Source organism: Mus caroli, unplaced genomic scaffold, assembly GCF_978045245.1.
Source record: "Mus caroli unplaced genomic scaffold, Mus_caroli_1 scaffold_1, whole genome shotgun sequence".
Taxonomy (NCBI): Eukaryota; Metazoa; Chordata; class Mammalia; order Rodentia; family Muridae; genus Mus; species Mus caroli.
In genome coordinates, this window is record NW_028227256.1 from 116456179 (window position 1) to 116469031 (window position 12853).

The 12853-nt window shown below is 46.2% G+C and overlaps 1 protein-coding gene across 3 annotated transcripts in view; it reads right to left on the reverse strand.

Moving 5' to 3' along the window:
- Positions 1-12853, reverse strand: part of Cfap221 (cilia and flagella associated protein 221) — a 79057-nt gene that overhangs the window by 21423 nt on the left and 44781 nt on the right. For all 3 annotated transcript variants that reach the window (XM_021166758.2, XM_021166741.2, XM_021166748.2), the window contains exons 8-15: positions 11715-11874; positions 10207-10324; positions 9976-10087; positions 9675-9783; positions 7175-7262; positions 5534-5623; positions 3905-4003; positions 1689-1794 (exon numbers count right to left, since the gene is read on the reverse strand). In XM_021166758.2, coding sequence (XP_021022417.1) covers positions 1689-1794; positions 3905-4003; positions 5534-5623; positions 7175-7262; positions 9675-9783; positions 9976-10087; positions 10207-10324; positions 11715-11874 — 882 coding nt within the window. The remainder of the gene's footprint in view (positions 1-1688; positions 1795-3904; positions 4004-5533; positions 5624-7174; positions 7263-9674; positions 9784-9975; positions 10088-10206; positions 10325-11714; positions 11875-12853) is intronic.

Here is a 12853-nt window from a genome sequence, read left to right on the forward strand (position 1 = left end):
AAATTTCAACCTTAGAAACAAAATACTATAGGAGGAAGAAAAGAATAACTAAAACGCGGCGAAGCATTTTGGGAGGGAAGCAAGGTAGCTTTGGGGAGAGGAGGGTGTGGTTACTGCTCGGGGAGAGTGCAGGCCTGGGGCAGGACGGGTGGTACCATTGCCTGTGACCCCTCGTGTGTGACCCACAGACTGGAGATCATCTCCCAGGAGAAAATGACGACTTGGCTTTTGGTTCTTGGAAGCACCTTGTGAACCAGAGGGTCAAAATGAATCTCTCTCTCTCTCTCTCTCTCTCTCTCTCTCTCTCTCTCTCTCCTTTAACCTCCCTCCCTCTTTTGATCGAGTATATGTCTATGTTCATATGGGTACACATGTATTGAAAATATGTAGTGTGTGGGTGTCTGCATGTGGAGGTCATAGGTCACTGCCAACTGTTGCTCCCCAAGCTCGTGCCAGTTTGCTTTTTGAGACAGCCCGCAGCTTGCAGAGCTGGCTGGTAAGCTCCAGGTTTCCTTCTGGCTTGGCCATCTCGGTGTCTTTCAATGTGGGTTCTGGGGATCAAACACTGGTCCTCATGTTTGCCAGCCAAGTCCTTTAGGAACTATGTTCCCAGCTCCAACCATCAGAATTTCCTGAAACAGCAGCCAGTATGGTGCTTAAAGCTTTGTGTGCAAATGTGAGATTGAGAATCCCCTAGATTCAAACTGTCACTCAGCAACTGTAAATGACGAGTATCCTTGTGTCTCTGCCGATGAGAAGTAGCAACGGACAGGCGGAGATCAAACTGAGGCTGGATTTCATGGGTATCACTACTCAGTCTAGGGTAGGTAGACTTTGGTGATGAACTGAGCAGGCATTTGGGCCAATGCTGGTATGGAGATCTGAGGTAGGTGTGAAAATAACCCCCAGAAATGTCCATATCCCCATCCACAAGGACATGCAATTGTACACGGTAATTCACACACAGCGAAAGGGAATTAGCAGAGGTAGGTAAATCAGGCCTCTCCAAGTGGAAAGATTACTCTGATTTTCCAGGCAGGCCTGGCGAAATCCCGGGGTTGGTATAAAAGGTGAGAGATAACAATGGCAGAGGTAGGGGCAAGGACCAAGGGAAGCAGGCAGCTTTCAACCACAGCTGGCAAGACAAGGAACCAACCTGCCAAGAGCTTGCTTTTAGACTCCTGATCTGACTTCTAGAAGCTGACATCTGTGTGCTCATGTGTGCACACACGTGTATGTCTACAGTGCACCTCATGTGGAGCTTGGAGGACCACCTTGGGTATCAGTCTTCAGGTGCTTTCTACCTCTTGTTTGTGATAGATAGGACCTCCCCCATTGGCCTGGAACTTCACCAGATAGGCTAGGCTAGCTGGTCAGGGAGCAAGCTTCTCAGGACCTTGCTGTCTCTGCCTCCCACCTTGCTGTCACAGGGATGACTGTACCCAGCCTCTTATTGGTTTCCAGGGTTGAACTCAGGTCCTCACAGTTTCCAGGCAACTGCTCTGCTGACGGAGCCATTGTCCCATCCCTGAATCTGTGTCATATTAAGCGGCAAAGTTGGTATCAGTTTGTTTTAATGGCACCAGGAAACCGATGTGTAGGGTTTGATGCCAAGAGAGCTGAGCTAGTCACGGAGAGACCTCGGGCTCTAAGGGGCCGTGGTAACAGCATCCCCCGGGTGTATTCACCTTGTATCGGTTTTCCATTGACTTGGACAATCTTCCTCATGATGCCTTCTTTGTCCATTCCACGGATAGCCCCCAGCATACTGAGCAACCTTCGCTCCAGCATGATCTGGAATTGGAAAGAACAGTTTCAAGTCAGGGATTGCTTCCTGGTTCTCGTGGCTGTCACGGGGCGAGCCCTGGAACTGAGTCAACGCACGGATCTTCTTTTAAGATCAGCTGGGAGTGCTCCCGGAATTGTGTCACAGCGGAAAGCCAAGTAGCACAAAGAAAAGTCTTGATCATCGCTCTCCCTTGCTTGAGTAGGGCCTTGTCCCCTAGGGGAACCATATCCACAAAGGAGAGACCTGAAGGTCCAGTAAGATGACAGAGGGGCTGAGCACATCCTTTGGTGTCAGAGATCAGAAGGACTGTTCTTTTTGAGACAGGTAGACTCCCGTTGGGAAGGACAGGGGTGAACCGTAGAGGGAGACAGGGGGGTGTTTCTATCATAAGGGAGGAGTAGAGACACAGATCTATGGTGGGAGTGATGTTCTCAGATTGGTACAGCACAAGGGGGAGGTGTGGCAGCAGCCAGACATGAAGGCTTCCTTCTTCCTCCCTCCCCATGTTTCTGTTTTGTGTGGTGTGGTATATCTATATGCATGTGTTCACGTGTGTGCAGGCACACGTGCACTCGTAAGGACAATAGGTTGATACTGGGTAACATCCTTAATTGCCTGTCCACCTTATTTTTTGAGCTCTTAGCTTTTGCTAGGATGGCTGGCCAGGGAGTCCCAGCGTCATCCCGTTTCAGCCTCCCTAATATTCCTAATCGGATCACAGGACATGCCACCGCACCTGACTTTTTACACAAGGGTAAGGATCTGGCTTCACATTTACATGATAAATGCTTGCTGGAGGATAGGTATGAAGGGGAGCCATGGTAGGAGGTGACTTGAGGGGAAAGCCGTGAGCCCAATGTGACCTCTGAGAGTCCCCATTCGCCATCAAAACAATTTCCCCAACTCCTATAGCTTTAGAATCATTGTATGAGCACAGCAGCAATTCCTCTCCTAGGCGTGAATACCCTTGGAGGGTAGAGAACCACGTGTACACTAGCTTATTATGAATGCTTATAGCAGCATTGCTTGGAAGACCCACGTGGTAAAAATTGCTGAGATGCCCATCAGTACAAGAACATATGAAAAACAAAACAAAACAAAACAAAACAAAACCTGGTTTATCCAAACAGTAGAATATTACACAGTAATAAAAAAGAGTGATGTGCTCATTATGACGTCAGGGAACTTGGAGATATAAGAGAAAGGAGTCAGTTACAAAAAGCCACATACTGTGTGATCCCATTTCATGAAATGACCAGAAGAGACATCTATAGGGATAGAATGTAGATTTAGTGGCTGTCAGGAGCCTGGGAAGGAAGGGGATGGGTAGGGATTGCTAAATTCCTTTCTGCATATCAAAAATGTTTTGAAACTAGGTAGCAGGCAGAGGTGTAGCTCAGTCTGTCCAGTCTGTCTGCAGATGCATGCCTGAAATTCACAAAGCCCTGAGTTCCACCCATAACACACATAAACCTGGTGTGGTGGTGCACACCGGTAACCCTAACATTCAGGACACAGGCAGGGGGATTACTGAGTTCAAAGGCTTCCCTAGGTTATAGACCCTGACCAAATAAATAAAAGAAGTAAATGTTACCTAGCAATGGCAGCTATATATATGTGGCTATACTGAAACCTTACTGTCTTGATTAGCTTTTAACTCCCATGTTGCTGAGAAGATAGTCTTGGGGGGCTGTGGATTCCCCAGATCAGCCTGATCTATAGACGTATCTGTAGAAGGCTATCTTGATGGTTAATGGGTGGAAGGAGACCCGTCCCACAGCTGATCCAAGCAGGCTTTTCGAGCACCGTTTCTCCATGGTCTCTGCTTCAGTTCCTGCCCTGGTTCCCTTCATGATGGGCGGAGATGTGGCAGTGTCAGGCGGATAAACCCTTTCATTCCCCAGGTTGCTTTTGGTCAGTGTTCTCTCACAGAGCGACAGGAAGGGAAAGGGGCTAGAACACTTACTCAGTGAGACACTTTTCAGAAGTGATTTTTATGCAGTGTGAATGGCATTTCTAATGGTCTGTCCTCCCACCCCCACCCCACTCCCACCCCCCACGCTGATAACTGCACAAATGGGAAACGGAGGACAGCAATTGAGAGGTGAGAGCTACCTTGCGAGCTGCTTGCTGAAACCGTCTTTGTGCCCGGTGTCTGGTCAGCCACACATTATTCACAAGAGGATCAAAATTAGGATGAAATTCCTGTCTTTTCTGTAAATGTAAAAACAGGTGCACCTTACAATTAAATACAAGCTCTTCTTCGGCATGAACAGGTAAAAAAACGCTTTTGAGTCGGATCTCTGGCTGGGTGTGTAGTGAGTGTCTAGAATACCAGCAACTCAGGGGGCTAAGGCAGGGGCATCATGAGTCTGAGGCAAGTCTGGTCTACTTAGGCAGACTCTTACCAGAACAAGCAAAAACAGGAGCAGCAAGTGGCTCAAAGAATGAAACTGTTTGCCACCCTGCCTGATGACCTGAGTTCAGTCTCTGCCATATTGGTGCTGGGAATTCAATCTTGGTCTTCAAACTGAGAGCAGCGGATGCTCTTACCGCTCCGCCAGCTCTCCAGCCTGCACTTCATTTTTTTGAGACAGTCTCGAGCTCAGTGTGGTGCTCACTGATTTGAATAGACTGTATCTCCAGGGCTGGGGCTATAGGTATATGCCACCATCTGACGTTTTTATGTGGGTGTTGAACTCAGGTCTTCAAGCTTGCATGGCAAGCACTTTACCAACCAAGACATCTCCCCAGACAGTAATGATAAGTTTCGGCATTTTATTTGCAATTTTGTAGTGTCCTAGTTAGCTTTAGCTTGTCACAGCCTAGTGTTATCTGAGAAGACAGTCTCAGCTGAAGAATTTCCTAGATCAGGCTGGCCTGTGGGCAGGTATATGTGGGTAGGGGGACTTGTCTTGATTCTCAATTAATATGAGGGTCCAATCCACTGTGGGCAGCGCCATACCTAAGTAGGTAGCCTGGGAGTGTTGAGGAAAGCGAGCTGAGTGTAAGCCTGCCTGTGAGGCAGCTAGTAAGCATCCTTCCCCCACCCCACCCCCACCCCCGGGTTCTGATGCACGTCTTTGGCTGCGAAGTGAGTTTGTGGCCAGAGGTAATGCATGTGGGAAATAGCACGCAGGCTGGCTTTGAGCTCCTGCTTTGAATCCCTTCGGTGATAGCGTGTGATCAATCGAGAGTTGTGAGCAAAGAAAACCTTCACTCCCCTAAATTGCTTTTAAAAAAATAAAAATAAAAATAAAAAATAAAAAATAAAAAACAAGGGCTGTAGAGATGGCCCAGTGGTTAAGAGCACTGGCTGCTCTTCCAGAGGACCCGAGTTCAATTCCCAGCACCCACATGGCAGCTCACAACGGTCTCTACCTCCAGGTCCAAGGAATCTGATACCCTCATGTAGACATACATGTAGGCAAAACACCATTGCATATGAAATAAAAACAAGTTCAGGAGAGCACATCTGATGTATGGAGCTGGAGTTAGGGGGTTGGGGTGGGGCCACCCGACATGCACTCGGCCATGGAGCCGCCTCTCCAGGTTCCTTGTGCTACTTGGTCACAAAGGAAATCAAGACACACAGGAAAGTGACACTCTGAGAACACAAGCAAACTGAAACCAACCATTCCCTGCTGATGAAGGACCTTCTGTTGTATTTGTTGGTGTCTTTGGAAATGAACAGCCAAAGAATTGCCACTTAATTCGCGGTTCCAAACGAGAAGAAGCACCTACCCCCTTCAGGTCGCGGACGATGCGCTTTTGGCTCTGTTCCGTCTGCAGTCGCTGGAGCTCCTCCCCTTCCACGGGGTCGCCTCTGTTTTGCTAGATTTTTACATTAGTGACACGCTAAAGTCAAAAACAAATGCACAAAACTTTCTCTTTAAAGCCTGTAGAAGCCTGCTCGACAATGGGTCACCTTGCCACAGAGTGCTGACAGGCTAAAGTGTTCACTATTCTTATTGTTCAGACATGGGGAAATTTTAGAGAGACACGGAGTCTCATGTAGCCCAGGCTAGCCTGAAACTCACTATGTGTCTGAGGATACCCCTGAACTGCTGACCCTCCTGCTTCTACCTCACAGAGTATACTAGGATAGGTAGGAATCAGTCTCACTCCATGCCCTCCAAAACTCCATAGGCTTTCTTTTCTTTTTCTTTTTTTATTCTTTTCTTTTTTAATAACTTGATTGCTGGTCCTCCAGTGTGAACTTCGTATGACATCATATGGTAATGCCTAAAAGGTTGGCTGCAGGGGCTGAAGAGGTGGCTTAGCAGTTGAGTGGTTGCTGTGCTTGCAGAGACGTGGGTTCAGTTCCTACCACCGTGTTGGTTGGTTCACAACTGCTTAGAGCTCCAGCTCCAGGGGTTTGCCTGCCCCCTTTTGCCTCTGCAGGCACCCCACTCATGGGCCCATGCTCACACATATGGACATACAGTTACAAATAAGATAAATCTCTAAAAAATAAAAGCTTGGCCCTGTCCTCACTCTTCCTATTCATTGAGACCCTGTAGTTCACACTACTAAGCTTTGCTAGGTTTTTTTGGGGGGGGATGGGGATATCCCCTATAATTCAGATGCCAGTGCCTCAGCCCTAGCTCCTCAGCACTTGACTCTATGTGGCATCTGGCTCGGGGTGACTCCTAACAGCAGTTTTGGACCTCTCATTTTGATGCTGTGTAGACCACAAGTACATCTCACCCCCAGAACCATGGGCTGAGTCTGGTCCTTTCCTTGGACTGAAAGTCTTTCTCTCTGTGTCTCTCTCTTTGTGTCTCTCTCTGTCTCTCTGTCTCTGACTCTCCCCCTCTCCCTTTGTCTCTGTCTGTCTCTCTCTCTGTGTATCTGTCTCTCTCTGTCTCTCTGTCTCTGACTCTCCTTCTCTCCCACTGTCTCTGTCTGTCTCTCTCTCTCTGTGACTCTGCCTCTCTCTGTGTCTCTCTCTTTGTGTCTCTCTCTGTCTCTGTCTCTCCATTTCTCCCTCTGTCTCTCTCTCTCTCTCTCTTTGTGTCTGTCTCTGCCTCCATCTATCTCTCTCTGTCTCTGACTCTCCCTCTCTCTCTTTGTCTCTGTCTGTCTCTCTCTGTGTGTCTCTGTCTCTCTCTGTCTTTCTCTTTGTGTCTTTCTCTGTCTCTGTCTCTCCCTCTCTCCCTCTGTCTCCGTCTGTCTCTCTCTGTGTCTCTGTCTCCTTCCCTCTCCCTCTATCCCTCTTCCCCGCCCCCCATCCTAGGCAAGTGTTCTCAGCTTTTACTCATTCTGCAGTACTCTCAGCTTTCCTTGCGTTGTATTTCTCCTGCTTTGGCGTCTTGTATACAGCAGGAGTTGAAAAGACTTAGTGAAACAAATGAGCTCATCATGGCAGCCTGATGTTCTGACCTTGTACTTCGCGCGTGCTTTTTTCCACTCCTCAGTGAGCTCTCTTTTAAACCTGTAAGTTGTGTGTTCTTTTCCAAGGTGCACCTGCCTGTGGAGAACAAAAGCCAACTTCCAGAAACCATTCACAAACATCATCTTTGCCATGAGTGTCTTAGTTATATTCTATAACCAAGAAGGGATGGGAAGAAACTGGAGGGAGTCACCTCTGGAGTGAATAATATGTCCCATGAAATGAAGCTTATCATTTAGTGATTGATGCTAAAATATTTATGAATTAATAAAAGAAGGGCCTGAGAGATAGTTCATTCGGTGAACTGCTTGCTTTGCAAGCACAAGTTTAATTCTCAGAGCAGGAGCCTGGTACAAAATGTCAGGAGTGGCAGAGTGCTCTCTCTATCGTAGCACCATGCAGGTACACACAAGGGATCCCAGGAGAGCCAGCCTAGCCTGCCAGGTGAGCTCCAAGCCAGTGAGAGGCCCTGTCTCAAAAAAAAAAAAAAAAAAAAAGGGGGCTGGATAAATAGCTCAGTGTTTAAGAGATGTTCTGTTCTTTTTCTTTTCTCTTCTTTTCTCTTCTTTTCTTTTCTTTTTTTTGAGAGGTGGGGTTGAGACTAGGTTTCTCTGTGTAGCCCTGGCTGTTCTGGAACTCACTCTGTAGACTAGGCTGGCCTCAAACTCAGAAATCCACCTGCCTCTGCCTCCCAAGTGCTGGGATTAAAGGCATGTGCCACCACTGCCTGGCTCTTTTTTTTTTTTTTTAAGATTTATTTATTATTATATCTAAGTACACTGTAGCTATCTTCAGACACACCAGAAGAGGGCATCAGATTTCATCACAGATGGCTGTGAACCACCATGTGGTTGCTGGAATTTGAACTCAAGAAGAGCAGTCAGTGCTCTTAACCACTGAGCCATCTCTCTAGTCCCAGAGATGTATGTATGTATGTATGTATGTTTGTATTTAATATATATGAGTACCCTATAGCTATCTTCAAACATACCAGAAGAGGGCATCAGATTCCATTACAGATGGTTGTGAGCTACCATGTGGTTGCTGGGAATTGAACTCAGGACCTCTGGAAGAGCAGTCAGTGCTCTTAACTGCTGAGCCATCTCTCCAGTCACTGGCTATTCTTTCAGAGGACCCAGGTTCAACTAGTAGCCTGACATGGCAGCTCACAAGGGACTGTAGCTCAGTGTTAGGGGATCTGATGCACTCTTCTGGCCTCCACTGGTACCACACACACACACACACACACACACACACACACACACTAGTAAACATGCAGGCAAAACAAGAATACACAATCTTTAAAACAAGCAATATAAGGTAGATGCTTTTTGAGGAACAATACCCAAGATTGACTCCTGGATGCCACAAGTACACACATATGCACATGAACACATGCATATACATATACACACACATACACAAACATGCACATATGCATGTACACATATGCATACACACATGCACATGCACACCTATACATATGCACATGCGTACACACACACACACACACACACACACACACACATTCACAACACCAGTGTTCAGGGAAATGTAGATATAAAGTATACAAGGCAACAGGTGCTGATGAGGAGGTAGAAAACCTGCAATCCATTTCACCTGCAGTGTTGCAGGTGAAATGTAAAAACAGTCTGGTGGTTGAAATGTGGTAGATTCACACGGTGGAATATTACTCAGCCACAAAAGGTATAAACGAGTCATAAATGCTCGTTTGGTGTGGATGAATCTTGAAAATGTTTTAAGTGACAGAGCCTGTGACTAAAACCTTGATCTACTGGCTAATAGATGAATTTAGTATCTCCTTTAAACTCCATTTAGAAGAGATTAAAGATTAAATATGGACAGGTGAGATGGTTTAGCAGGAGGAGGGGCTTGCTGCCAAGTCTGACATCCCAAGTTCAGTCTCTGGAACCTACATTATGAAAGGAGAGAAACAAGTTCTGCAGTATGAATGAATGAATGAATGAATGATGTTTTAAGTGCAGCATGTGCATTTCCACTGACTCTTACTGAAGCTAAACACAAAGCAAGGCTCCTGAGCATCTCTGGTTTAATATAAAAGGAAAAAGTCCATTTAACTCCAGAAACACAAGAGCGCTCCTATCTGAACATCTGTTGCCAAGTCTGTCCCCAGCTGCTGTGCTCCCCACAGCATGGGCTCACATGAAGGTGAGGGGTCATGGGGTGTGATGTTGGGCTAGGGTAGTTGGAAGGAGGCAGGCTACACACCCACAGTTCACAGCTGCTCTGCCCTGTCTGCGTATGTGTAGGAAACAAGATGTCTTAGTTTTTAATTTATGTCCAATAGCCACCCATTCTGAGACAGGAACACTGGCTGAGAAGAGGGAGTAATCAAATTCACTGAGAGAGTTTATCAATAATTGTGTGTCATTGTGTCTCCTGCGTCAAAGGCTATCCCATAAAAGCAGCCACCCTGTTACTTGATACAAATTATCCCTCCATATTTACCACTTAAGATGGTTCTCGATCTCTGTCAGGATGTCCTGTCTGACTTTCTGTTCGAAGATCGCTTCCTTCATCTGTCTGGTTTTGGAGATTTCGTCACCTTGGTCCAGGACTGGAGGCAGGAACGAGCGGAGATCATGGCCGTAATCAGATCAGTCATTTGCCCAGACGAACACAAGTTTCTAACCATGTCACCTAACAGACATCTAACTGAGTTTTGTTCATTAATAATAAATGTGACTGGACACATTTCTTTCTTACTCTGCCCCAGGGACTGGTTTAGGGCAGGCCTAATGACTATTACCTTGTTTTAATTCCTTAATCTTCAACTTTCCCGGTTCCTGGTTTAGGACGGTTGCCACGGCAAATGGATTTGACAGGTCAGCTGGAAACCGCAGGTCCTGATAATCAATTTCCTGAGAACCCAATTGGGAGGGAAATGAGTTCTTTTCTTCCCCTTCCCATCACACAGTGTGTGTGTGTGTGTGTGTGTGTGTGTGTGTGTGTGTGTGTGTGTGTGCACCCAACCCCTTACCTTCAACTTCTGCGGTTTTGTCTTTGCCGGAGCTGGGTAAAATTGCACATACGCTGTTTTTTCTAGAGGAACATTTACTTTCTTAGAACGAGTATTTAATCTTTTAAACTCTTCTAATCTAGAGTTTAAAACAGATTTTAAATTAGTGTATGATCCAATGGTTCAAGGTTTGTTATAAAGATTTATTTTTATTTTTGATTGTGCCACCATGTTGTCTGTATACCCGGTGAGTCAGAGTTCAGACAGTTGTGAGCTGCCATGTGGTGCTGGGAACTGAACCCAGGTCCTCTGCCAGACCAGCCACTGCTCTTAGCCACTGAGCCATCGCTATACCCACATAGCTCAAGGACTTTGTTATTGTATTCTTTCTGATAAAACTATTACTTGTGGATCAATAGTATAACTAAATGAAAAGTAAATTTGCGTATTCATGAAAACAAATTTCATGTCAGTATATTAACAAGTAATGTACATATATATTTATATGTATATATATATATATATATATATACACACACACACATATACGTATGTGTGTACACATATATACACCTGTGGTTGCTTTTCCTTCCATCCTTTAAAATGATATACATATTTATTGTGTAAGTGTGTGCATGCATGCCTGTGTGTATCTGTGTGCGTTTGTGTCTGTGTGCCTGGGTATACCATGACATACATGTGGAGGTCAGAGGACAATAGCTCTCTCCTCCACTGTGTGGATCCCAGGTATGAACCGGGAGGTCTGCCTCAAGCGCCTTTGTCTGCCCTCATTTGCATTTGTCATGAATATGGAAATGAAACACAACAGGCTAGGGAATGCTCTCCTGGTTTACTGTAATTTATTTCTAGCCTGTAGCTCTTCAACAACCTAAGCTGATTAATTTAGAAACCAACCGTTACTTTAATTTATTATCCTAGTAAAAGAAGGACTATCCCCTTAGGGGAACAGATAGAGCACCTTCCTCACGCTCTAAAGCCTTTTGTGTAGACTCTCCTTGTAATATAAATGTTGTTTTCATAGTGTTGGGGTGAACCTGGAGCCACATACATGCCAGGCAAGAGGCCAATGAATGACCTGCACTCCCAGCTTTAAAAACAAGAGAGAAAATGGAAAGAAAATCTCAAATATTTATTTTTAAAAGGCAACTTCTCGCTATGTAGTTCAGGCTAGCTTTGAACTCATGATCTTTCTGCCTCTACCTCTAACAACGATGGGATTATAAGTGTGTACCACAATGTCCAGAACTGGATTGTATTGGATTTGTGATGAAGTGTTAAGAAAAAAAATGGGGTTGAGGCTGTGGCTGTGGCTGAGCTGATAGAGGGCTTGTCTAGAGTGCGCAGGACCCTGGAGTCCATCTCCAGCACCCTATAAACTGGGTGTTCTGGTGTATGTCTGTGACTCCAGAGCGCCAGAAGTAGAGATTGGCAGAGTGTCTCCATAGTGAGTCTGAGGCCAGCCTGGGCTACATAAAGAGACAGAAAGACAATGAAGAAGCCAAACATACGGTAAGGCCATGTTGGGGTAGCAGGTTCCAGTGAAGACGCATTCGTATGGCTGAGAGTTGAACTGGGAGATCCACAATTGAATTTTTATCTGTGCCAGCCCATACTGGATGGGTGTGAACTTGACAGTTACTCTTGCCTTCCCATTAGCTGGAATTATTCCTGTAAGGAGAGGTAGTAGGTAGGTAGTAGATAGTAGGTAGGTAGTAGATAGTAGGTAGGTAGTAGATAGATAGATAGATAGATATGAATGTCATTATATTAGTGACTTTTCTCATTGCTGTGACATAATGCATGACAGAAGCAACTTCATGGAGAAAGGGTTTACTGTGGCTCCCAGATCAAGGGCACAGTTCATCATGGTGGGGAAGGCACAGCAGCAGGAACCTGAGGGCAGCTGCTCACATCACATCTGCAGTCAGGCAGCAGAGAGAGGTAGATGCTGGGGCTCAACTCACTGTCTCCTTGTTATTTTGTCTAGGAACCCAGGCCATGGAGTGGGGCTTCCCATATGCAGGGTGGATCTTCTGACCTCAAACCTATGCCCTGCCCAGAAGTTCTTTTTCCCTCTGGCACTGCTAGGTGAGACGAACCACCGCAGAAGTATGCTCTGCTCAGCAAGTGCAGGGGAAGATGCAGCACCAACCCCATTGTCCCAGCACACCATGGGGTTGCCTCTGCTCTCCATACAATCTCTTCCTTAACTGCACACAACTCAGCTCCTGAGTACTGGCACAGACCTTGCTTATCAGTGACTATGGGAATCCTTTCCCTCATCCTCATATAAGCAGCCCTCATGAAACACACTGGGACACACAGACATGAAAGTAGATGGGTAACTGGTTGGGAAGTGTGGGGAATTGCAGGCTGGTCTCCAGTCGAGCTGAGGTCTGAACCTCTATGGTCATAATTCACCTACATGACACACTAGGCATTCCCTCATGTTCCTGGAACTCCAGCCCCTGCCTAATGTACCACCTCCCACAGCCCCCACAAGAGAAGCATGGTCAGTAGTCATGTAAGCAATGGCCCAAGTTTCTGACCTTCAGGCTAAACTCCTCCCCAGTTACCTAGCAACAGTAAAGACCATAAAAAGGGGTGCTCAGCCCGCACCTCACTCTCTTATTCCTTTGTCCTCTCA